The sequence below is a fragment of the Hemitrygon akajei genome, chromosome 3 (assembly GCF_048418815.1).
Source record: "Hemitrygon akajei chromosome 3, sHemAka1.3, whole genome shotgun sequence".
NCBI classification, from domain to species: domain Eukaryota; kingdom Metazoa; phylum Chordata; class Chondrichthyes; order Myliobatiformes; family Dasyatidae; genus Hemitrygon; species Hemitrygon akajei.
The window spans coordinates 73,522,413-73,549,760 of record NC_133126.1 but is presented as its reverse complement, the minus strand read 5'-3'; the positions used below and the strand labels follow the sequence as shown (position 1 = coordinate 73,549,760).

Here is a 27,348-nt window from a genome sequence, read left to right as displayed (position 1 = left end):
TCTGCTGCAGTCCTGAGTCTTCTGGTCATGGAGGGTGGTCAGTCATCAATCAGCTGGCGGGTCTCCACCTCAGGACCCTGCAGAGGTACCTGTGTAGTGACCACCCTCCAAGTCTGCATGCGCTGGCGATGCACTTTCTCCACTGAAGACACTGCCTGCAGGAGGGTGTGCGGCTCCTAGCGGATGGCATCAGCCGTGCCGCTTTGAGGGAACTGCCTTGCTTTTACTGAGAGCTGTTAAAGGTATGGGGTCTAGTCTCATCCAGACAGTGTTGTCCTGCCTCGGTGGGGGCTGGTGCTCTAGCTGAGAGGGGGACCAGTCCCTATCCTATCACTGTGAGTGTCAAGGGGGCTTGGGAAAGTGGAGAGGTTCTGATTGCACCACCACCCGATGGACCGGAGGTGTTTGCTGGACCCAGGCCTCAGGATACCATGCAGGAGAGAGTCCTGCATAACATGAGCCATCTTGTGGGAATGTCCACCGTTCCTTCCATGATGCTCCAAAACAATTTTTGTACGGGCTGCTCTTGCACAGCTTTCACTTCCCTTGCCTTTGTCTGCCAACCAGACTCATCTTGGCGGTCTGTGTTACCATCTGGCAGTGGAGAAAGTCCCCAGTGCAAATCACCTTATGCAGGGGTCTTTCCCCTGGGCCTTAGGGACCTGGGGTGGAAGATGTTGCATAGGGCAGTACCGTGCAATAGGTCTTTAAGCAGGTTCACTGACACCCTGTCCACCTCTCCATTCTGTGTCCGAGAGGGGTCAGTGTACCACACTGTTATGGATTGTGAGCAGTTGCTGTCCCTGTTTGAGTATCTGAGGGGGCTGCTGCTCAGGCTCTGGTTGCACTTCAGCCCCACACTCCTTCTATACAGGTGGGGACAGGTTGCGAGGAGGATCTAGTGGTGGGATTACTCTTGGGCTTGGCCAAGATGGCTATTCATGGGTCCAAGCGGCAGAAAGTCAAGGGCTCTGCCAGGGTCAACTGACTGCACCTCTTCCGAGGATACAGTCGTGCCCAGCTGTCCTGGAGAAGGAGCATGCGGTCACAATGGGTACAGTGGGCGATTTCCAGGAGGGATAGGCCCAGCCAGGGAATTGACTGTTTTATAGAAAATAATAATAATTTGACTTTATTCACTGTCCTGTAAATACTTTGTTTGTACTTTGAGTAAATAAATGTTTATAGATTTTTAAAAAAAGACTGACCTTTTGTGCACTAGTGTTCATTGTTGTACCAGTTCTGTGAAATGACTCGGAAGATTGTAATTCTTCGTCATTAACCTTATCAAAATTGTATGTAGCCCTAGGCCTAGAGTCCTCCTCATCCATCTCACATCTCCTCTTCAAAAATCGACACACTGGACCATCTCTAGAATGAAAATTTCTCTCCAATTTTCTACCTTCCTATCATGCGTTTTAAAACTGAGGATAGATTCTAGCAATTAAACACAGTCCTACTGTGCACTGCCGTACTGGGCTGAGAGTCCTCTAACGAGATTGCTAACGGGGCTGCTCAGTCACTGCCTGTCACTGCGAGCACCAAGTTCAAAAAATTATGTTTATTTTTAATCACCATCTCTCGCAGAACCCCTAGCGACCTCTCACAGAACCCCGGTTGAGAAACCCTAGTCTAGAATAATTGTAAACAATCTCCTTTGCATATTGAAATGTATGTATTTCAACAAGCAAAGTGCGGGCACGCACACACCTGCTGTTGCAGCAAATGTTCACCAGGACTAGTGTTTTGTTTTGTATGAGGAAAGATTTAGCAAACAGGACCTGTACTTCTCACAGTTTAGAAGAATGAATGATGATGCTTCCCTGTTGGGGTTTTCAAGAACGGGGTCACAATCGCTAAAACACAGATGTGCACACTGGAAGTCCACGAACTCTTCCTCCAGCAAGAAACATCTGGCCTAAATTTTAAAATAAAAGTTTGTGGTGTCACCACAGAGATTGATAAAAGATAGAAAGAATAGATGGGATAAATAAAAGTTTAGTAGGAGTGCTTTTATGAGATGTTCTTTGAAGGAGCAATATGGCAGAAATGCTGAGTGTTTGAATACTTACTGATTGCAGAATGAAGGGAAAGGGTAGTCAGCTAGGGGCAGAGGAGTTAAAATAGCTGTTGAAGGTTGTTGAGCTGAAAAATATTGGATAGCTGGAGAGGGACCTAGAAGAATGTCAACTCACAGATGTGAACATTAACTTTAATGGCTTTTTGAAACTAAGAACAAGTGCAAGTCAGGAAAACCAGGACAGATGGAAGAAGGACATCTTTCAATAAAAGGTATAAGGTGAATAGTTGGGTGAAATTACATTATTGAAAGAGTTGAATAATTGTGGCAGAGGATGCAGCAGCATTTGTGAGTCAGCTCAGATGATCTGAGGTGATAAAGAAGATATTTTTGCAGAATTGGTTATAAGGCTATGTTTGAATGAAGAGATATAGGATCTGACATTCTTGATTATGCATGAGTCTTCCCATTATTTAGTTAGGGATCAGCTGTCGGTCACCAAAAGGCTGTGGCAGTGTGACATTACTTTAAGTTGTGGATAGGTTAACAGAAGTGATGGGGAGAAGGGAGGGAGGGAGGGAGAGATGAAATAAGTGCTACAAATTTGTAGTTGGAAGCTGTGGATGACCACGTTAAGGACAATGTACTAATGCTTAAGTATTTGCCTCCATCTTTGAGTAATTATCAGTCTTTATTTTTCATGGATGAAATCCTGTCAATGCATTTCTCAAATATAGTAATTCAATTAGAAAATAATTCATGTAATTTCCTTAAGTAAATGCACATCCCTTCATAATAACTATTCATTTCATTAAGTTTAACTATCCCACTGTAACTTACCTAATTAGGACCAAAACATGTTGAATGGGCCCCATTTCGTTCATTGTTTCATTAAATTTCTTTTGAGTCCACTTCATCTGTCAGATGCTTTTAATATTTGATTCCTTCATTTTAAATCTTTTGGCTAATCCCTCTGCTGTTTAAACCCTTTTGTTGAACTCTACTTAACTGAGCATTGACTTACACACCAACACCCCCCACTGGCCTCCCTTTGTGCCATCTCCCAGACCTCTGTTTCTCTTTAAAACTTCAAGTTAAATTCATTTGTAATTCTTCTGTTGCTCTTCACTCTTTTCTTTCAAACAACTGAATAACTACTAAAAGAAAAATGTTTTAAAAATTTAGTTTTTTAATCAAAAATAGAAGTATTTACAAAATACAATGGATTCCATTTAATTGGGCCATTGGTTAATTGGGGCAGCTTATTTTGGACACTCTTAAAGAACACAAACTAATCAAGCTGGGATTTGCTTCTTTTAGTTGGGACATTATACCATATACCTGGGACAGGAGACGTTGTGAGACAATTTCTAACTAGAGTTGGTCGCATATACTTGTGTGGCCATTAGATTCTACACTGTGCTTAGAGTGAATAGTTTTTAAATAGTGTCAGTTGCTGTGTTCAGAAAGCAATGAATTTTGTCACTGATAGTTGGTGAGAAATAAGTGGTAAGACAATTCAGAACTGTTATGCTCATTGTGGTTTCAAGCATTCAGGCTTGGAGATGCTAGAAATGGCCGCGAGTGAAAATGAAACAATTTCACTACTTCAAGTTAAAAACTATGAAGAATTTGAAGGTATCCACAATAATTTTGATTGTTACAATGAACATGAAGATTCGGAGGATGGAACTGTTGAAAACATGATATGAATGCAGTCCACTATCTACACTAGATGTCTGAGCTGATTTTGTTTATTTACAGTCAATCAAAAGAACACAGCAGCATATCTGTCGATAAATATTAGAAACTAATACAGTTTCTTAGTAATGTAGTAGTATTAGCAGTGTTCTAATTTGTTTTGTATTTCACTTAGTTACTTAATTTGTTACTCAGTTAAACAATAGTTTATCTTTTTTACACCTTTTTTTAAACAATTTCCTTGAAGCCTTGGCTAATTGGGGTAGTTGTTTAATTGGGACAAAATGTACTGGTCTTGATGTGTCCCAATTAACTAGAATCCATTTGGATCCAATTTAACTGCTTTTATCCAAATTAATCTGATTTCTATCATAAACCCAATTCACTTTTGTTTTTCACCAATGTTAAGCTCTTCGTTTTTCACTTGCAACATTCAAAATTGCTAAATCGTTCTATGCTTGTTTCAAAAATAGAATTAAATTGTAAACTGAATTCTGATTCCTGGTTGGACCAGTTGAGTTGCGTGTTATTTAGGAAGTGTCAGTTTAACATCTTCCTTAACGTCACCAAGCATATCCCCTACAGTTAGCATAATATTGCAGTCCAACAATGCATTTGTTCAAATATCTTTCCATGATTCTGTATTTGACTATTCAAATGCAGACTTTTCTTTAAAAACCCTAATATAACAAGGTACAGTCAGCCCTCCTTATCTGTGGGTTCTGCATGCGCGGATTCAATCAAACGCGGATCGGGAAAACCTGGAAGTTCTCTCCAGCTCGCGTTGTTTGAGCATGTACAGACTTTTTTCTTGTCATTACTCCCTAAACAATACAGTATAACAACTATTTACATAGCATTTACATTGTATTAGGTATTATAAGTAATCTAAAGATGATTTAAAGTATACGGGAGGATGTGCGTTGGTTACAGCGGATCGGGTTCGAAAAATACCCGGAAGTTCTCTCTCCAGCACTCATCATTTGAGCATGTACAGACTTTTTTTTTCTTGTCATTATTACCTAAACAATATAGTATAACAACTATTTACATAGCATTTACTTTGTATTAGGTATTGTAAGTAAGTTGGAACAGGTACATCCAGTATTATTTAGCGCCAGTTGGTCAAACGTTTGTCTTAGTATATAGTATATATTTTACCTTTCTATGCATATAAATCACTTAAGAAATGTATGTATTTCAATAATTAAACCACTGTGTTGCTTAGTAATAATTGTAGCTTTCATCGGGGAAGGGCCTTTCACATGCTCCATTATTCTCACTTTATCCTTTAAAATTGTTCCGATCATTGACCGACTGTAGCCTAACACTTTTCCAATGACCAATGGCGTTTCACCTCTTTCCGATCGCTTTATTATTTCCACTTTATTTTCAATCGTGATAGTTTTCCGTCAACAGAACAGAAACACTGCGGATTCAGCAGCAGCCACAGGCGGTGGGTCCCAAGCTCCCCCAGGTCCTAAAGTCCACCGCACTGAGACAGGTTAAATAAGGGACTTGAGCATCTGCATTTTTTGGTATCCACGGGGGGTCCCAGAACCAGTCCCCCGTGGATGAGAAGGGCCGACTGTATTTCTGATATCCTGCCATACCTTTTATATTTATGGATCACCTTTATCTTACTGTAGTTTAAGATTTTTTCAGTTAAGCTGTAGAATGAGAATTAATGAGTGTAACAAAACAACAAACTATTAGAGCCTGCATGGCATTTAATGGCAAGTTTTAAAATCTACATCTTTGAATTAGGCAAGACTCTCGTTTAATTATACCTTCTTATCTCTGGCTACGATCAATGAGGTATTTGCCACAAATTTGGATCGGTGACATTCTAAATTGCAAGTGGTAAGGCACATGACTCAAGCCAACATTAAAAATGCAGATTGGGTTATGGATTATTGATTATTTAAACCTTAAAGGATGTTGTTAATGTTGATGGATGATGGTGATAACTTCAGTAAAATAATTTGATAAATTTCTATTTCTGCAGGACTATGACATAGTGAAGACAACTAAGTCTTCAGTGGAGCACAACAATCACACGATTTGTTTGAATCGAGCTTTTCAAACTTGTATTACTTAAATGGAGTAAATAATTGGATGGAGCATTGCATATAATGGAAGACACTCATACTATCCAGCAGTTACACAAGCCTATCAAAGAACTGTGCTTCATCAGTTACTACTGCCCTGGGGGAGAGGCTAGATGGATTATGCAGAAGTGCAGTACATTGTTAGAGAGTTCTGTGAAATGTTTTACAGAATGCAGTCAAATGAAGGAGGGATCAGGGGCGGGAAAACCGAGAGGCTTGTGCTGTGATAACACTACGTACATTCAGAAACAAACTGAGACAACAGACTATGTTAACACTGCTGTGCCTTTGTGTGCTGCTGAAAATCAATCTATATTTGCAGAAGTGTTCATGATAAAGCCAGCTTATCATCTGATTTTGAATATGGGAAATCAAGATGGGAAACTTCAGGATGTTCAAGAGTCTGAAAATAAGCCTGATGATCAGGAAGAAGACTGCAGTGCATTTGATGTGAAGCATTTGTCATCAATGTCATCTGACCATAAGAAATCTGAAACTAAAATCAAAAAGCTGAAAAAGCTTGGTAAAGGAAGAGAAACTACTGAGGAGCCTTCAGGTAAAAATGTAAAAAAGAGATCCATTTCAGTTTCAGAACCTATTATGATAGGTGGTAAAAGAAATCAGAAGAAAGACACTGTGAGCAAATCTCCTAGTTCAGTTAACTATAGCAAAAACAGAAGCCTCCAGTCAGTCAAGGTCAGTATTGACTTGGCATTAGAAACAAAAGCACCCGAGTCTGAGATACAAGGAGACAACTTGGATTTTCAGAATGATACAAGAACATGTGGATTACAAGCTGATGACTGCACCTTTTTGCCAGAGCGTGACAGTGAATTTAATACTGAAGATCCAGTTACTGGCAGCGATAGCTTATCGGGTGACCTACAAGACACCATCCAATTTCTACAGCAGCAACACGACTGTTTCTTACAAGGAAAGGAGAAGACTGAGTATTTGCCTTCCAAGGTCGGGAACTTGCTGTCTGGGACAAATTTACCTTCAACGCAAAGGATTTATCACTCTGATGGGTTAACAAATGAGAACACTGTACATTGTGTGCTTCCCAAAGAACAGGCTGCAGATGTGGTTGTGCAAAAAGACGTTTCAACGATTTCAAGGGCAGAAGGGATCAAAAATTGTAGTCCATCTGCAACGAATACAAACGAATGTTGTGCGGAGGAACAAAACACTTCTTCATTGATAACTGGAATACAAAATGGAATTGAGAGCAGGTGCAATGTTGACTCCACATCAATGACTGCCATAGAATGTGGTCGTACTCGTCATGAAAAAAATACAGATAATGGCAAAAAGGACTATGAAGCTTTTAAGGAAAAAATATCAAGCATTGCAAATTCACAGGTCTGTGGGTATGTCAACAAGAATCTGATGAATGTTGTTGAGAGTGAACAAATACATGAGAAAGGTGAATGGGACAGGGTGTTAAAGAGCAAGGCATATGAATATGGTACTACTCTGACTTGTGACCAGAGGAGATTATCATGGGAGGAAGGACTAGAAATTAAAGGAGAAATGTTTCTAAAGCCACTTGAAACTGGTGAAGAAGTTATCATGGGTGATCATCTTGATAGAGGTAATAAAAATGATTCTTTATCTTTACTAACTGCTGTTGGTAATATTTTTAACAATTCATGTCCGAATTACAATACACAGCATGGTGTGCCTCCTCTTCCATCACCTTTGCCCTCAGAATTGTCTAGCCCTCAGCTTCATCACAGGATCCTTCCGCTACCTGCATTAAAAATTGTGGATAAAACTGTAAATGAAGATTGCTTAAAGCTATGTGCATCCAGTTATAGCTGTACTACATCAAAGGAAATAGAAATAAAAGATAAATTGAATGAAGAAATGATTTTGGAATCAAATTTCAAGAGCATGAATGAAAATTTCCAGCAACAAGACTGTGAGGAACAAGGTTGGTTAAAGTATTTTTAATTTGGTTTGTAAATATCATTGTTTGGTGCCACAATTATTTTGAAAAGTCTTTGTGGAGTGGGTGGAGTGAAGTAAAGCTTAAAGTTTGCAAATCACTGATTTGCAGAACTCTACACTGTTTGGTATTGAGTTTTCATTGAATAGCCTTAGTGGTTGATTAGTACCACCGGTTTTTTTTTGGAACACCACCAGTCGGCAATTTCAAAATGTGTCCATATCAATGTTATAATTAAAATATATATTCTGACCCTGAGTACAAATTGGAAATCAAAGGAAAAGGTTAACTGTTAGCCTGAAGGATTTTTGATCCGTGTGTCTTATTATTTTGTTACTACTTTCCCTTGAAGTTTGAGTTAAGGATATTATAACATCTGCTGGAAGTGAATGCACATGATTCTGAGGGATGAATGTCTTGTGATAATTCCTTGCATCTGATAAATATTTGCACTGGGAAAAGTTTCACATATGAAAACAAAGCTCTCCTTCATTCTAGATTGGAGATATCCGTAACTCAATCTGTGGTTGCACTAAGACATTAGTTAGTATAACACCAGTATTTGTACTGACATTAGCTTTTCATTGTATGTACTTTCCCAATCTTTGTATTTTAAAGTAGTGTTTTTATGCATGTTTTAATTGGTAAAACTTCACAGCATGAAGTGCCTTGAAAGGGAACTATTTGGCATTATGATTTAATGATGGGCATTCAAGTGAAGCAAATTAGAATAAAAGAGAAAAGTTAAGTACCTCATGCCAATTACATATCTAATTTGCATTTAATGAAGGTGCTAAAGGTTATCGTCTAGATTACTTGTTTATTTATTTTAGTATAGTTATAATTTAATTAACTTTTTCCTATCTTTTTATGTTGATATTTTATGAATTAAATTGGGACTATGATGCATATGCACATGTTAAAATAGGCCAAAGTCAGCATGGTTTCCTTAATGCAGGGGTTTCCAACTTGGAGTCCACGGACCCCTTGGTTAATGTTAGGGGGCCATGACATAAAAAGTGTAACCCTCAGGTTCTGTCGGCTGTGTAAGTCTAGGGAAGACTATCTCTGAAACCCTGTCATGAAATCCATTGGGCTTCCCGTCATGCCAAACACCTTTTCTAGTGCTTGCATGTAGGCCGCAGAAGTGGCAAGGGGGTTCTGTGCCTTTACAGCTCTCACTGCATCAGCAACCCACCCACTCAAACTTTCAACCAATCGCTGCCATTTTACGTCATCAGAGCACTGCGGCTCACCTAACATCTGAGAAGTCTGCTCCACCCAAGTGTCATACTCCTCTTCCCCTTTAGGGGTGGGCTTTGTTCCTGAGAATAGGCGGAGCCTACGATAACTGGGACTTTGAACCTGGGCAATTTTTTCCATTTATTCGCCAAAGAGGTAAGTGCAGATATCAGCTCAGAATTCTCACTCTCCACTGGGGGCAGAGACTCATTGGACATTCCAAATCAGACCACCTCTTCCCTTTGTTAAGCAGAAACGAGAGAACCCTGTCTTTGAAGTCCCCACCCCCAGCTACAGGAGACTCGACTCGCGATTTGGCCCGCTCCCCAACATTCTCCTCCTCCTGGAAAGTATGGACAGTCCAATGGCTCCCCCTCTCCTGGGGCCCCAATAGAACCAGGCAGTTCCACTGCTGTTACGTCAGTGTTAGTCTGTACTAAAACAAGGTCTGTGCCCACCATTTTATCAAATCTCCGCCCCACAATCATAACTTTGCCTATAGCTTTAACAGTACTTAAAAGTCGAATTAACAATTCATCAGGAGTATGAATATCTACCCCACTCAACATGCACGCATTGCTTACTGGTAACCCCATGGATGCACACCACCGCTCAACCCTAGCAGCATCCATATCCACGTATCAAAATCGCTTTACTGGGCAATAGTTCAGCACAGACTTAAACGCACAACCCACTGGTTCAATGCTCAGGGCAATCACACATCATCCAACGAAATCAATCCCAAATGATAACCCCACAGATGTGACCCTCAGGTTCTGTCGGCTGTGTAAGTCTAGGGAAGACAATCTCTGGCCCTACCAAACGTATGAGATTGAGGGGCAAAGCCTCCTGTTTGGGTGGATGCTGCGTGATGTGTTACCCTGTTACAAATCAGTACCATGAAATAACAGACAGTACACCATATGCAATTAAACGATTTATCTTTATAGTTCTTAATTTGACTAAAGGGTTAGTAAAGTAAAACAAAAAGGGGCCATTCTAATGACACAGTCTAATGTGCGCTAGTTGGAGCTCATGGTTTCCCTTCCATTAGTCTTCCCCGGGCTTCGTCAAACCCTGGCCCCACTCCAAGTCCACTCCTTTCTGGTCTATGACCTCCCCTTTCTGGCATCTTCTCTCCGCATCTTCTGCTGAACAAAAGATCCAGATTACCTTGACCTCAGGCACACTCCAAAGCCCCCATTATCTCTAGCCATAACCCAAACACTGCTGCTATAGAAGAACCATTACATTAGCAGTGCTTCTACAGAAAGACCATTATATTATCAGTGAAACCTTTCCCAGGGTGTTACAAAAGTTTGGAAACCCCTGCCTTAAGCGGACATCTTACCTGACAAATCTGTTGGAACTATTTGAGGAAGTACAAGTAGGATAGACAAAGGAGAGTATATGGATGTTGTTTACTTGCATTTTCAGAAGGCCTTAGGCAAGTTGCCACACATGAGGCTTAACAAGATAAAATCTCATGACATCATAGGAGAGATACTAGCATGGATAGAAGATACAGTAGGCAAAGAGTGGGACTAAAGGAAGCTTTATTTGATTGGCTGCCAGTGAGTGACTAGTGGTGTTCTATAAGAGTCTGTGTTGGGACAGATTCTTTTTATGTTATATGTCAATGATTTCGATGACAGAATTAATGATTTTGTGATCAAGGTTGCAGATGATTTGAAGACATGTGGAGGGGCAGGTAGTGTCGAGGAAGCAGGGGGTCTCCAGAAGGACTTGGACAGATTGAGAGAATGGGTAATGAAGTGGCAGATGGAATATAGTGTAGGGAAGTGTATGGTCCCTGGGGGGAAAAAAAGATTCTCCCTCAGCACAGTTGCACCATAAAGCTATGTTCTTACCTCCCTGCTCTACTTACTTTACACTTATGACTACATGGCTAAGCACAGCTTCAAAGCCATATTTAAGTTTGCTGACGTTGTCATTGGCCGAATCAAAGGTGATGACGAATCAGCATATAGGAGGAAGATTGAAAATCTGACTGAGTGGTGCCACAACAACAGCTTCTCATTCAATGTCATCAAGACCAAGGAGCTGATCACTGAGTTCAGCAGGAGGCAACCAGTGGTCCAGGAGCTAGTACTCATCAGGGAATCAGAGGTGGAGAGGGTCAGGAACTTTAAACTCCTCAGTGTTATCATTTCAGAGGACCTGTCCTGGGCTCAGGACATATGTGTAATTATGAAGAAAGCACAGCAGCACCTCTGCTTAGAAATTTGCAAAGATTTGGCATGATATCTGAAACCATGACACATTTCTATAGATGTGTCTTGGAAAAATTGACTGGCTGCACCACAGCCTGATATGGAAACACCATTGCCCTTGGATGGAAAATCTTACAAAAAGTAGTGGATACTGCCCAGACCATCACTGGTAAAGCCCTCCCCACCCCCATCACCCAGGAGATTCATTCTTTTCACTGTTGCCATCAGGAAGAAGGTACCAGAGCCTCAGGTCTCACAGCACCAGGTTGAGGAATGGTTATTACCACTCAACCACTAGGCTCTGAAACAGACAGGATAATTTCACTCAGCTTCACTTGCCACATCACTGAACTGTTCTGACAAGCTGTAGACTCCCTTTCAAGGTCTCTTCATCTCATGTTCTCACTGTTTGTTGTTTATGTATTATTATTTCTTTCTTATTTACACAGTTTTTTGTCTTTTGTACGCTGATTGCCCACCTGGTTGGTGCAGTCTTTCATTGATTTTATAATGGTTATTCAAATTATTGAGTATGCCCACAAGAAAACGAATCTCAGTGTTGTATTTGGTAACATATATACTTTGATAATAAATTTAGTTCGAGCTATGAACCATTCCCTCTGACGCTTCCCACTCTGAAGTGAAATGTTCTGTTCTCAGAAAGTGCGTTATGTTTGTCCCCCTGTGCATGCACCTCAGTGAGTTCTGTGCCTGCTATGACATCAAGTTCTTCTTTTGTCACCTCCGTCTCAAAGCCTACTTCATTAGCACCCCATTGCCAATTACCTGCTTGTCAAACCTCCTCCTCTTCTTGACAACTCACTCTGGTCATCTGTCGGCTTTGGATCTTTTCATCTCGAACTACAGACAAGACATCAACTGTCTTGACTTTAGCACTCCTCTCCCCTCCTCGAACCTTACCCCTTTGAATGCCCTGCCCTTTGCTCTCTCTGCACCAATTGCAAACTCACCTTCAAACCCTCAGACAAGAGTGGTGCTGCTGCAGTTTGGTGGACTGACTTCTATGTTGCTGAGGCCAGGAAACAACACTCAGACACATCCTTTTAAATGCCCCTTGAAAAAGAATCCCCCTAAGGAGCATCAGGCCAATTGTTTTCCTGCACCATCACCAGCCTCATCACCTCTAGAGATTCCCCTACACACTGTTCCCTTAGCCTGCACTACTTTTTTTCTAACTCCTACCCTAGATCCATAAACCTGACTGTCTGTCTAAGCCTATTGTTTCTGCCTGCTCCTGCCCCAGTGAACCCTGTCTGCGTAACTTGCCTTCATTTTGTCCTCCTTGGTTTAGTCCTTTCCCATCTACATCCATGACACTTTACACTTCAAATCACTCTAAGTGCTCTGGCCCTGAACACTTCATTTTCACAAATGATGTCCAGTCCCTATAAATTATTATCCCCCTTCAAGAATGCCTTGAAGCTCTCCACTTTTTTCAGGAAAAAAAAACTAACCAGTTCCCCACCACCAGTACCTACCTCTGTCTCGCAGAACTAGATCTCCCCCTCAATAATTTCATTTTTTGCTCCTCCTACTTTTTCCCCAGAGATGCCTGCCTTTTTGTTGGCTATAAGGAACAGTTCATGTTCCAAATCTGCCCTGGTAACACTCCCCAACTCTCTCTTTTCTATACTCTACCCAGGCTGAGCTTGCCATTTTCAGTCTCTTTGCCTCTGGCTATCTTCTGATACTTTTATAAACCTAGTTACTCTCACAGCTGTTTTGACTATTCATCTTCCCACCATATAATTTGTGAAAATGCCTTTGGCTTTTCTCATTTCCTCCATTTCCGCTGCAGCTGTTGTCAGGATAAGACTTTCCATTCCAGAACATCTGAGATGTTCTCCTTTAAAGAGCGTTGTTTACTTTCCACCATCATCGTTGCTGCTGTTACCCGCATCTCCTCCATTCCCCACACATCCCCCATCTCCCAACTTCCTGCCACCATATCAGGCATAGAGTTCCCCGTATCTTTGCTTACTACCCCTTAAGTCTTCATATCCAGCCGTCTGTAATTCCATTATCTTCAATGGGATTCTATCACTAAACACATCTTTCCTTCCCACTCCTTCTTCCCCCTCGCCCCCCCACCACTTTCTGCTTTCTACAGGGATTGCTCTCTCCATAACTCATTTGTCCACTTTTCCTTCCCAATGTTTTCTCTTCTGGCATATCCCTACAAGTGCTACATCTGCCCCATCTTTCCTCCATCACCACCAAATAGTCCTTCCAACTGATAACACTTCACTGAGTCTTTCAGGGTCAGCTACTGCATCTGATGCTTACTGTGCAGCCTCCTCTGCATCGATGAGACCTGGCTGCTTTGTCAACCGCCTTTGATCCATCCTTTCCCCATACTGGCTCCCCTCTTACCTCTTCTATTCTCATTTGCCCATCGGAATCAGATTTAATATCAGTGGCATATGTAACGGCGAGCAAACTCTGCCAGAGTTGATGTGCTTCGGATTCCGCCTCTAACCTCAATTGGAATTGTTCTTTTGCTCTTGAGATAACCCTCTGTACATCGTCCCTGGCCTTCTTGCACAGTCCTGGATCACCAGACTTGAATGCCAGAGATCTAGCTCTCAGCAGACTATGAATCTCCTGCTTCATCCACCTGACAGCTTCTGACTTAATAACCCCTTCCCCAACCACCCACCTTCCCCCTTTCACCAGCACTTGTCAGCTTGTACTTCTCCCCTCCCCCTCCCCATCTTTTTATTCTGGCCTCTTTCCCGTTCCACTCCTAATGAAAGGTCTCACCCAGAAACATCGACTGTTTATACCTCTCCATGGATGCTGCCCAACCTGTTGAGTCCCTCCAGCATTGTGTGTGTGTTGCTTGGATTAAGCTGAAAGCATCTATGTATTTGCCAATGTGTTAAGCATTTATGAAGTTATTACCTGAAACATCTTGTTTAAACCTTGACTGCTATATGAATAGTTTTCTATAGAATCTGCACAACACTGAAATTTCTCAGAATTGTTGCACTTCAGGGAACTAAATAAGTAATAAATAAAATGCAGTAAGATTTTCATTTACTGTTACAATACTTATCATTTCCAGAAGACAGTCAGAAGCATACTTCCTCTCTTTTGTAGGCTGCATGGTTCACATCTGAATAGAACTATTTATTTCAAATTTAACATGAGCTTTGAGAAATGAGATGGGAACATTTGTGCAGGTAAACAGAAATTGAAAATGATAAGTAAAAACTTAAAATTCATCAAATTACTCTCATTATCTGTGATATAAAATGATTGTGATATATTTGAATTATTTCATTTGGAAATGTATAAATAGTGGCCCAATTTCAATAGATAAGGAAGCTTCAAGTAACAGAAAATGATGAAAATGCTCAGTAGATCAGACTACACCTGTGGTGAAAGAAGCAGAGTTCAAATTTCTGATGGAAGGTCATTGATCTGAAATGTCACTGATTTTCAGATGCTACATGATCTGTGGTGTATTTCAGCATTTTCTGTTGGAAATGAATGGAATCCTATCTGGCTGGGTCTCTTTGCAATGCTTTATCAAGTTCCAAGCAGCCATTTCACATAGCACACCAAACTCCTCCCTTACCGCTTCCCCTCCCCCAGCCAAACAGATCCCCATTCCGCCCACGCAGATAGAATTGATTAGCAGAAAGCCCAATTGTTGCTCTGAGTTGTGATGCTAGGGCTATGGCTTGCACTCCCCAGAAACTCTGGAGAAAACACACAATGGCGAAGCAAACCTGGCCACAAAATTTATGAAAAATGCTGAACCTAAATGATGTCAGTAACTAAGCCAACTATGATAACACTGATATTTTTCTGACAAAATGAAATATGGAAGAAGTCTAAAGGTATTGAAATTTCATCAGGTGACTCCTGAAAACAAACTCCAAGCATTTAAAATAATTTTAAAGAAACTCAAAAATAATTTTTTAAAATCAGTAAGTGCTTAATTGCTCACAGCCCTTGAGGTTGTTTACACCACTGATGATAATGAGCCTGGTTAACGTGGCATCAGTGGGGCTGATGCCTGTAGCAACGTGCTTTGTCACCAGCCTTCACAAAATTCCCATGAGTAAATCTGAAGGAGTTCAGTGTTGGAGCATAGTTAGTGATTGGCCAATTAACCAATGTTGACAGTACAAAACTTCTGTGTTTAGAAGTCTCAAACTGGTTGGTATTAATGTGGGTGACTGCTGTTATAGTGCACAGAACTGTCAGCATTTCAATGTAAAATTCAACAATTATAAATATAATCTACTCCAGATGATATATTTTTTTGTGGGAAATAAAGAATTTGTTTCAAATATTTGTTTACAAGCGACTGATCTAAGCTCTTAAGGCTTGAGAATGTTCTGTTTTATAAGAATCAAATCTGTAGAGTTAGAATCTATCTTCTCGACCTTATTAGAGTTAACAGCTTCCATAAAAAGTATCTTGTTCCTTTCGAAAGAACTGATTTTTTTATTTAAGTAATTAAACTAATTATCCAATGTAAGTTTGCACAAGAACAGTAAACATTCAGTTACCTTCATAACTTGTAATTGGAAGGAGATAATGTCTTAGCAACAAAACAAGTGAACATAACAAATTTGGAAGAAATCAAAACAAAATTAAGTGAACAAATGTATAATTTTGCAGGACACGTATAGTGTTTGTGAAATTACTCACTTCAGTGAAAACCAGTTATTTTAAAATGTAAGAGATTGGACAATCTTGATGTTCACAAATACATGGCTGAAATCACTGAAAACCAGTATGGTAGTGCAGCAGGTATTTAAGAAGTCAAGTGATATGCTGGCCTTTTATTAAAATCTCCAGCAGTGAAAGGATAAAGATACTTTAAATTTTGGTAAAGCCTTTATGAGATTTGGAAAATATGGATAATTTTTGGTTATCTTACTTTAAAGTAAGAGATATCAACAATAAATATACTGTTTTGGATACTGTTGGTGGGGACGACCTACCAGGGACAAGTTGCAGTGATTGCGTCTCTGGCACAGGGACTGGATCCTCAGCTCAGAAGGGAAGGAGGGAAAACAGGAGAGCAGTAGTGATATGGGATTCAATAGCTAGGGGGACAGGTAGGAGGTTTTGTGGAAGAGATCGAGAATCCCGGATGGTTTGTTCCTCCCCGGTGCCAGGGTCTGCAATATCTCGGATTGAGTTCTCAGTATTCTCAAGAGGGAGGGTGAGCAACCGGATGTTGTGGTCCATGTAGGGACCAATGATGTGGGTAGGAAGAGTGAGGAGGTCCTGAAAGGTGAGTTTAGGGAGCTAGGTGCCAAGTTAAAGGACAGGACCTCCAGGATAGCAATCTCAGGATTGTTACCGGTGCCACGTGCAGGTGGGTTTAGAAATAGTAAGATAGTGCAGATCAACACGTGGCTGAAGACATAGTGCAGGAGGGAGGGCTTCAGATTTATAGATAATTGGGCAGTTTTCCAAGGAAGGTTAGACCTGTTCCAGTGGGACGGTTTACATCTGAACTGGAGGGGGACAAATATTCTTGCAGGTAAGTTTGCTAGAAAGGCTCCACTGGATTTAAACTAGATATGAGGGGGGAGGGGAACCAGAGTGTAGGAACAGATGTATGGGAGAAGGAAGAAAAAGAAGACAGTAAAGTTCTTTGTACTGTTAGAGATAAACAGAGAGGAAGAGGTGGAGAATTTCTTAAATGCATTTATTTTAATGCTAGGAGCATTGTAAGAAAGGTGGATGAGCTTAGAGCATGGATTGATACCTGGCAATATGATGTTGTAGCTATTAGTGAAACGTGGTTGCAGGAGGGGTGTGATTGGCAACTAAGTATTCCTGGATTTCGTTGCTTCAGGTGTGATAGAATCGGAGGGACAAGAGGTGGAGATGTTGCATTGCTTGTCAGAGAAAATATTACAGCAGTGCTCTGGCAGGATAGATTAGAGGGCTCATCTAGGGAGACTATTTGGGTGGAATTGAGGAATGGGAAAGGTGTAGTAACACTTATAGAGGTGTATTATAAACCACCTAATGGGGAGTGAGAATTGGAGGAACAAATTTGCAAGGGAGCTAGCAGATATTTGTAGTAAGCACAAGGTTGTAATTGTGAGAGATTTTAATTTTCCACACATAGACTGGGAAGCCCATACTGTAAAAGGGATGGATGGTTTGGAGTTTGTAAAATGTGTGCAGGATAGTTTTTTGCAGCAATACATAGAGGTACCAACTAGAGAAGGGGCTGTGATGGATCTTATGTTAGGGAATGAAATAGGTCAGGTGACGGAGGTATGTGTTGGGGAGCACTTCGGGTCCAGTGATCACAATGCCATTAGTTTCAATATAATTATGGAGAAGGATAGGACTGGACCCAGCGTTGAGATTTTTGATTGGACAAAGGCTAACTTTGAGGAGATGCGAAAGGGTTTAGAAGGAGTGGATTGGGACAGTTTGTTTTATGGGAAGGATGTAATAGAGAAATGGAGGTCATTTAAAGGTGAAATTTTGAGGGTACAGAATCTTTATGCTCCTGTTAGTTTGAAAGGAAAGGTTAAAAGTTTGAGAGAGCCATGGTTTTCAAGGGATATTGGAAACTTGGTTAGGAAGAAGAGAGATATCTACAATAAATATAGGCAGCATGGAGTAAATGAGATGTTCGAGGAATATAAAAAATGTAAGAAGAATCTTAAGAAAGAAATTAGAAAAGCTAAAAGAAGATATGAGGTTGCTTTGGCAAGTAAGGTGAAAATAAATCCTAAGGGTTTCTACAGTTATATTAATAGCAAAAGGATAGTGAGGGATAAAATTGGTCCCTTAGAGAATCAGAGTGGACAGCTATGTGTGGAACTGAAAGAGATGGGGGAGATTTTGAACAATTTCTTTTCTTCGGTATTCACTAAGGAGAAGGATATTGAATTTTATAAGGTAAGGGAAACAAGTAGGGAAGTTATGGAAACTATGATGATTAAAGAGGAGGAAGTACTGGCACTTTTAAGGAATATAAAAGTGGATAAATCTCTGGGTCCTGACAGGATATTCCCTAGGACCTTGAGGGAAGTTAGTGTAGAAATAGCAGGGGCTCTGACAGAAATATTTCAAATGTCATTAGAAACGGGGATGGTGCCGGAGGATTGGCATATTGCTCATGTGGTTCCATTGTTTAAAAAGGGTTCTAAGAGTAAACCTAGCAATTATAGGCCTGTCAGTTTGACGTCAGTGGTGGGTAAATTAATGGAAAGTATTCTTAGAGATGGTATATATAATTATCTGGATAGACAGGGTCTGATTAGGAACAGTCAACATGGATTTGTGCATGGAAGGTCATGTTTGACAAATCTTACTGAATTTTTTGAAGAGGTTACTAGGAAAGTTGATGAGGGTAAAGCAGTGGATGTTGTCTATATGGACTTCAGTAAGGCCTTTGACAAGATTCCGCACGGAAGGTTAGTTAGGAAGGTTCAATCATTAGGTATTAATATTAAAGTAGTAAAATGGATTCAACAGCGGCTGGATGGGAGATGCCAGTGAGTAGTGGTGGATAACTGTTTGTCAGATTGGAGGCCGGTGACTAGTGGTGTGCCTCAGGGATCTGTACTGGGTCCAATGTTGTTTGTCGTATACATTAATGATCTGGATGAAGGGGTGGTAAATTGGATTAGTAAGTATGCAGATGATACTAAGAGAGGTGGCACTGTGGATAATGAAGTAGGTTTTCAAAGCTTGCAGAGAGATTTAGGCCAGTTAGAAGAGTGGGCTGAATGATGGCAGATGGATTTTAATGCTGATAAGTGTGAGGTGCTACATTTTGGTAGGAATAATCCAAATAGGACATACATGGTAAATGGTAGGGCATTGAAGAATGCAGTAGAACAGAGTGATCTAGGAATAATGGTGCATAGTTCCCTGAAGGTGGAATCTCATGTGCATAGGGTGGTGAAGAAAGCTTTTGGTATGTTGGCCTTTATAAATCAGAGCATTGAGTATAGGAGTTGGGATGTAATGTTAAAATTGTACAAGGCATTGCTAAGGCCGAATTTGGAGTATTGTGTACAGTTCTGGAAATTATAGGAAAATTATAGGAAATTATAGGAAAGATGTCAACAAAGTAGAGAGAGTACAGAGAAGATTTACTAGAATGTTACCTGGGTTTCAGTACCTAAATTACAGGGAAAGGTTGAACAAGTTAGGTCTTTATTCTTTGGAGCATAGAAGGTTGAGGGGGGACTTGATAGAGGTATTTAAAATTATGAGGAGTATAAATAGAGTGGACATGGATGGGCTTTTTCCATAGAGAGTAGGGGAGATTCAAACAAGAGGACATGAGTTGAGAGTTAGGGGGCAAAAGTTTAAGGGTAACACGAGGGGGAATTTCTTTACTCAGAGAGCTGTGTGGAATGAGTTTCCAGTAGAAGTGGTAGAGGCAGGTTCAGTATTGTCATTTAAAGTAAAATTGGATAGGTATATGGACAGGAAAGGAATGGACGGTTGTGGGCTGAGTGCAGGTCAGTGGGACTAGCTGCGAGTAAGCATTCGGCACAGACTAGAAGGGCCGAGATGGCCTGTTTCCATGCTGTAATTGTTATATGGTTATATTCTTGCCATTGTGGGATGTAGTGATGATGTGCTAGTCCCACCATCCCTTTAAGCCCCATCCCCTCCATGTACCTATCCTAGTGCTTCTTCAACGATGGTATATTACCTGCTTCAGCTAGTTTTTCTGTCAGCTCAGTCTATGTACCTACCACCCTCTTTGTGGAAAATTTGCCCATCGGGTCCCTTTTAAATCTGTCCCCTCTCACCCTAAATATATGCCCCCTAGTTCTGGTGGACTCTCCTATTCAGGGAAAAGGCTGTTACTGTTCACCTCTTATAATATTAAACATTCTTATAAGGTCATCTGTCATTCTTCAATGTTCCAAGGATTGAAGACCTAGCCTGGTCAAATCTCTCCCTATGACTCAGTCCTTCTAGTCCTGGCAACATCTTCATAAATCTTTAACACACACTGTCCAGTTTAACCACACTTTCCTTTAACAAGGTGACCTAGACTGTACACAGTACTCCAAGTTTGGCCTCATCAACAACTTATACAACTGCAACATGATGATCCAACTCCTATATGCAATGAACTGATTGATGAAGACCAACCAGTATGCTAAACAACTTTTTCACCACCCTGTCTCTATGTGATGTCATTTTCAATGAACAATGCACTTGGACTTTCTATTCTCAAATCCCTTTGTTGCATTACACTCACTACTACCCTACCATTTATAGTACAAGTCCTGCACTTGTTTGACTTGAAAAACTTAACAAATTGCAACACTTCACACTTGTCAATACTGAAATCCATTGTCACTCCCCAGCCAAGATTTGCTAATCTACAATAATCTTCTTCATTATCAACAAGACTTACTAATTTACATTGTTCACAAACTTAACTGATCAAGCTTTGTGCATTTTCAGTCAAATCGTTTATATAAATAAGGCATAGCAAAGTTGTGAATATCAACATTTGGCATGATGCTGATCACTGCTGTCCGTTGAAGAACTGTCAACGATCAATGTCTTGTTTCCCAATTCCCAGCCAATTTTTGAATCCACCTAATTAACTGTTGCTGGATTCCATGGGGTCCAACCTTGCAGACCAGTCTACCAAGGACCTTGATGAAGAACCTGCTAAAGACCAAATAGAAAATATCCACAGCCCTACCCTTGTCTATCTTTTTGGTTACTCCTTCAAAAAAAAACTCTAAAAGTTTCATTTTCCACACACAAAGCCATGCTGATGACTCCTAAATAGACTGTCTATCTAGATACTAGTAGATCCTGTCCCTCAATTCCCTCCAATTACTTCCTCACTATTGATGCCAGGCTGACCATCTGATTACTGACTTTGAAGTCCTGCTTCTTAATTTGTTACCTAACTCTCTCCATTCACTCTACAGAACTCGATCCCTCGTCTACCTATGTCATTTATACCTACATTTATAATGACCTACGGCTGTTCACCCTTGCCCATGCCTCCCCTCCCCCTTAGAATTTCCTGCAACCATTCAGCAATATCCTTGACCCTGACATCTGGGAGACAAAATATCAACCTAGTGTCACTTCTCGGATCACAGAATCTTCTGTCTGAACCCTCCACTATCAAGTCTTATATCACTATCATCCCATCTGACTAGCACCTTTCCCTGTTGTGGCCTCGGAGCCAGTCATAATGCCAGAGACATGACTACTGTCACATGACATGAGAAAATCTGCAGATGCTGGAAATCCAAAGCAACACTCACAAAAATGCTGCAGGAACACAGCAGGCCAGGTAACATTTATGGAAAAGAATGAACAGTCAACGTTTAAAGCCTGGACCCTTCATCAGGACAGGAAAGGTAGGGGAGGAGCCAGAGTAAGAAAGTAGGGGGTGGGAAAGAAGAAGTACAAGGTTGCAGGTGATAGGTGAAACCAGGCAAGGAGGGCATGGAGTAAAGAGCTGGGAAGTTGATTAGTAAAAGAGGTAAGGACCTGGAGGAGGGGGATAGGAGGGGATAGAAGACTATGGAAGAAAGGGAAGGGGGAGGTGATGGGCAGGTAAGGAGATGAGGTGAGAAGGGGAAACAAAAATGGGAAATGAAGAATGGGGGCAATTACTGAAAGAGTATCTCACCTAATCTCCTTACTTGCCCATCACATCCTTTGTCCTTTGTGCTCCTCCCCTTCCATGAATTTGAATGATGGCTTTGTTGCAAAGTTTGCAGATGATATGAAGATAGGTGGAGGGTAGGTAGTTTTGAAGAAGTAGGGAGGCTATAGAAAGCCTTGGACAGATTAGTAGAATGGACAAAGAAATGGCAGATGGAATACAGTGGTGGCACAAAGGTATTTGAGAGTCATTGTGCAGGATTCCCTTAAGGTTAATTTGCAGAGTGAGTCTGTGGTGATTATGGCAAATGCAATGTTAGCATTCATTTCAACAGGACTAGAATACTGTATTAGAAGCAAGGATGTAATGTTGAGATTTTATAAAGTATTAGTGAGGTCTCATTTGGAGTATTGTGAGCAGTTTTGATCCTCTTATCTTAGAAAGAATGTGATGAAACTGGAGAGGGTTCAAAGGAGGTTCACAAAAATGATTCCAGTATTGAATGGCTTGTCATATGAGGAGTGTTTGATGGCTCTGGACCTGTATTCACTATTATTCAGAATGATGAGGGCTGACCTCATTGAAACCGATCAAATAGTGAAAGGACTTGGAGAGGATGTTTCCTATGGGACCAGAGGACACAGCCTAGGAATAGAGGGGCCATCCTTTCAGAACTGAGATGAGGAATTTCTTTAGTCGGAGAGTGGTGAATCTGTGGAATTCTTTGCCACAGGCAGCTGTAGAGGCCAAGGCTTTGTGGCAGTCTTAAATATATATGCATTTAAGGCAGAGTTTGATAGATTCTTGATTGGTCAAGGCATGAAGGAATACAGGAAGCAGGCAGGAGATTAGGGCTGAGAGGAAAATTGGATCAGCTGTGATGAAAAGACAGAACAGACTCAATGGGCCAAATGGCCTAATTCTGCTTCTATATCTTATGGTCTTATGGAAGTCTTAGACCTGTATGGCATGGAAATTGACATTAGGCCCTAAATCCATATACATGAATGCCATTTTATGTTCACCACATTTTTCTCAGTTGCGAGATTCTCTCCCTCACCTACACACTGGAGGGCAATTTACAGTGACAAATTAACCTGTTAAATTGCATAACTTTTAGAAGTGGGAGGAAACCGGAGTACCTGAAAGAAACTGTACTTTATACCCTTCGGCAAGATGATGGCACTCTCAGATACAGCAGCCTCTTTGGGTCCAACCACAAGTGTAATTATACATCTTTTATCTCTCTTTTTTTATGAGTGCAAGGAACTACTGGTTATCAAGTACAGCAGGTGTACTCCAATAATGAGTTGCTCGATAGCAGTGGGACTGGCCTTGTTGCTCACGGTTGCAGCCTGTTTCAGCCGCCCAGGGAAGAAGGCCTAAGAGATGGTATGTGAGGCAGTGTGTAATCCAGCAAAAAATGTCTTGGATGTTTCTCTTGTGATCACAAGACCTTGTTGGACATTAGTAATGTGGAATATTATAAGTTCGGTTCACTGGCTCATTGATGAGACTGACAGCGAGGGAGCTGTGTGGCCTTGGTTGTAGTATGGACCAAGGCCTCATGTCCCAGTGTCACCTGTTGCAGCTGCCCAGGGACAAGATGCCGGAGTGGTGTGGCGTAGTGTCCATGCTGGGTTGAAGGCTGGCCCCTCCCAGGAGAGTGCTGCTCTCCTGCGTTCGCTTGGTGGAAGGCAAGTTGCATTGCATTCCTCTGCGGCTTCACTTTTTTGTCATTGTGCGATTTCCAGCCTGTTGCGGCCTTGTTCTTGCTGACAACATCCCATGCACCATCAGTCTACGGGATATGACAATCAGGGACGTGGGCTACATTTTTTTGTGTAACTGTATATTTACTGCTATCATATATGTGCCTTGTGTTGTGTATGACTGTTGGTACTGTGTTTTGTACCTTAACACTGCAGCAATGCGGTTTAGTTTGGCTGTTTCCATGGCTATTTGTGTATGGTTAAACTTGAACTTGAAACAGCACCAGAGGTTAAGGTGGAACTTGGGTTGATAAAGCTGTGAGACAGTAGTTGTGTATTGAGGTAGAAGATCAATTATGATCTTATTGAACAGTGGCACAAGCTCAAGGGGCAAAATGATCTGTTCCTGTTCCTATTTGTTGTATTTTTGTATTCTTACAGCAATTTCAATTAGCATGACATATTCTTATGACAGTATTATTTTATTATAGTACAATTATGTCAGTGCAGGAAAGAGGTAGTTAAAAATTACAAGAATAATGATTTGCCTAAATCTTGAATTAGTGCAAATTGGAAAAGCGAAATAAAGAATGTGAATTTGAATAGAATTTTGATTGTTTATTTCATGTTTTTAGAGATGGGAAGATCAAGATTCCTTATACAGAAAAGTTCATTTTTTTTAATAAGTGAATGAACAGACTTAATTGATTTCCTGGATGTTCACTCAACAAGTGCTGCAGGGCGTAAACCTGGATCATTCATCATCATCATCATCATTATGTGCCACGTTGTATGGTGTAGGCAATCAAGGTCTTATAATCATGATTGTTATTGGCAAATTTTTCTACAGAAGTGATATACAATTGCCTTCTAAGCAGTGTCTTTACAAGATGGGTAACCCTCAGCCATTATCAATACTCTTTAGAGATTGTCTACCTGGCATCAGTGGTCGCATAACCGGGACTTGTGATATGCACCAGCTACTCATTCAATTATCCACCACCTGCTCCCATGGCTTCATATGACCCTGATTGGGGCCTAAGCAGGTGCTACATCTTGTCCAATGGTGACCTGCAGATTAACAGAGGGAAGGAGTGGCTTATACCTTTGGTAGAGACATGTTTCCAGTCCATCACCCTGGTTATTAATTTATTGAAAATCCAAAGCAGAATCTGTGCAGGCAAACATCCTTTAGTGACAGTAGGTCCAACTGACACTCTGGCCTCACCCAGGCAACAGAGGCAAAAAAAAATGGATTAACAGGGAAGCCCTATATCCAGCAGACAAAGATAACTGACTTTTCTCATAAATAGCACAGGAAATACCTACTGCCTGTGTTACACATGAACACTAGGTATGTTAGAGATCTCAATTGTCTATGCATGTATTTTCAGTAATTGAACACACATGCACAAGCAATTGACATCTCCAGTACCCTCAGTGTTATTAGTAATTTCAGTCATTGGAAAGAAAAAGCAGAATAACTATAAAGGTAAACATAATGTTTTTTAAATGGGGAACTGCTGGAAACACTTACCAAGTAAAAAGTATTTCAGGTAGAAGACACTTGAACAGTATATTAGGCTTGAAATATGATCTCTATTTCACTTGTTACAGATGCTGCCTGCACTGGTAAATGTTAGTTACATTTCTGTTTTATTTAAGACTCTCAGCTTCTGCAGTTTTTAAATGTATTTTTGCAAAAATAGTTTCTTTTGTTTCTGTAGTTTGAACTTGGCTGGCGGGTCAAAAAGTGATTTATCGGTTGGTGCAAGTCATATCTCCTTGAACTTAGCTTGATTTGAAATCTCTTTAGTAAAGCAAAATTGATGGTTTAATTCATGTTCCAAGCCTATACGGGTATCTGTCCCCCTCTTTTCCTTCGCTACAACAACAACTGCATTGGCGCTGCCTCCTGCACGCATGCTGAGCTCGTTGACTTCATTAACTTTGCCTCCAACTTTCACCCTGCCCTCAAATTTACCTTGTCTATTTCTGACACCTCCCTCCCCTTTCTTGATCTTTCTGTCTCCATCTCTGGAGACGGCCTATCTACTGATATCTACTATAAGCCTACAGATTCTCACAGCTACCTGGACTATTCCTCTTCCCACCCTGTCTGTTGCAAAACTGCTATCCCCTTCTCACAATTCCTCCGTCTCCGCCGCATCTGCTCTCAGGATGAAGCTTTTCATTCCAGGACGAAGGAGATGTCTTCCTTTTTTAAACAAAGGGGCTTCCCTTCTTCCACCATCAACTCTGCTCTCAAACGCATCTCTCCTATTTCCCGCACATCTATCCTCACCCCATCCGCCCACCAGCGGATAGGGTTCCCCTTGTCCTCACCTACCACCCCACCAACCTCCGGATCCAACGTATAATTCTCCGTAACTTTCGCCACCTCCAACAGGATCCCATTACCAAGCACATCTTTCCCTCCCCTTCTCTTTCTGCTTTCCGCAGGGATCACTCCCTATGCGACTCCCTTGTCCATTCGTCCCCCCCATCCCTTCCCACCAATCTCCCTCCTGGCACTTATCCTTGTAAACGGAACAAGTGCTACACCTGCCCTTACACTTCCTCCCTCACCACCATTCAAGGCCCCAGACAGTCCTTCCAGGTGAGGTGACGCTTCACCTGTGAGTCAGCTGGTGTGGTATACTGCGTCCAATGCTCCCGGTGTGGCCTTTTATAAATTGGTGAGACCCGACGCAGAATGGGAGACCGTTTCGCTGAACACCTACGCTCTGTCTGCCAGAGAAAGCAGGATCTCCCAGTGGCCACACATTTTAATTCCACGTCCCATTCCCATTCTGATATGTCTATCCACGGCCTCCTCTACTGTCAAGATGAAGCCACACTCAGGTTGGAGGAACAACACCTTGTATACCAGCTGGGTAGCCTCCAACCTGATGGCATGAACATTGACTTCTCTAACTTCTGTTAATGCCCCTCCCTTCTTACCCCATCCCTGATATATTTAGTTTTTTTCTCTCTCTGCCCACCGCGCTGCCTGTTCTTCATCTCCCTCTGGTGCTCCTCTCCCCCTTTCTTTCTCCCTAGGCCTCCCGTCCCATGATCCTTTCCCTTCTCTAGCTCTGTGAACCTTTTGCCAATCACCTGTCTGGCTCTCAGCTTCACCCCACCCCCTCTGGTCTTCTCCTATCATTTTGCATTTTCCCCTCCCCCTCCTACTTTCAAATCTCTTACTATCTTTCCTTTCAGTTAGTCCTGACGAAGAGTCTCGGCCCGAAATGTCGACAGCGCTTCTCCCTATAGATGCTGCCTGGCCTGCTGCGTTCCACCAGCCTTTTGTGTGTAGTGGTTTAATTCATATTGATTGTGAACCCAGAATGTAAAATTTATTTGTTTATTGAGATGCAGCACGGAGTTGTCTCTTTAAGCCATACCAACCAGCAATCCCTGATTTAACCCCAGCCTCATCACGGGACAACTTACAGTGACCAATTAACCTACCAATCAGTATATCTTTGGTCTGTGTGAGGAAACCAGAGCACTTGGACTAAACCCACACAGTTACGGGGAGAACATACAAACTCCTTACAGACAGCAGCCGGAAAGTCAGCATTTTCTTTTGGGGACTTGTCTACTGACTGGGAAATGGAGACTATCACACCAGTAAATAGGGATGCTCTCTTGGGGCTATTGAAACAATGATATTATTCAGTAAATGCTTACTGTTGACCATAGGCATTCTGATGTTCAATTCAAAAATCTTTAGAT

At 41.3% G+C, this 27,348-nt stretch overlaps 1 protein-coding gene across 3 annotated transcripts in view; it reads left to right on the top strand.

Annotated features, from left to right (window-relative positions):
* The window catches only part of fmn1 (formin 1), a 381,596-nt gene that overhangs the window by 17,483 nt on the left and 336,765 nt on the right, over window positions 1-27,348 (top strand). For 2 of the 3 annotated variants that reach the window (XR_012098266.1, XM_073040128.1), the window contains exon 2: window positions 5,730-7,768. Coding sequence is in view for 2 of the 3 variants with exons in the window: in XM_073040128.1 (XP_072896229.1) it covers window positions 5,857-7,768 (1,912 nt within the window). In the remaining variant the exon portion in view is untranslated. The remainder of the gene's footprint in view (window positions 1-5,729; window positions 7,769-27,348) is intronic. The other variant, XM_073040129.1, reaches the window with a different exon arrangement.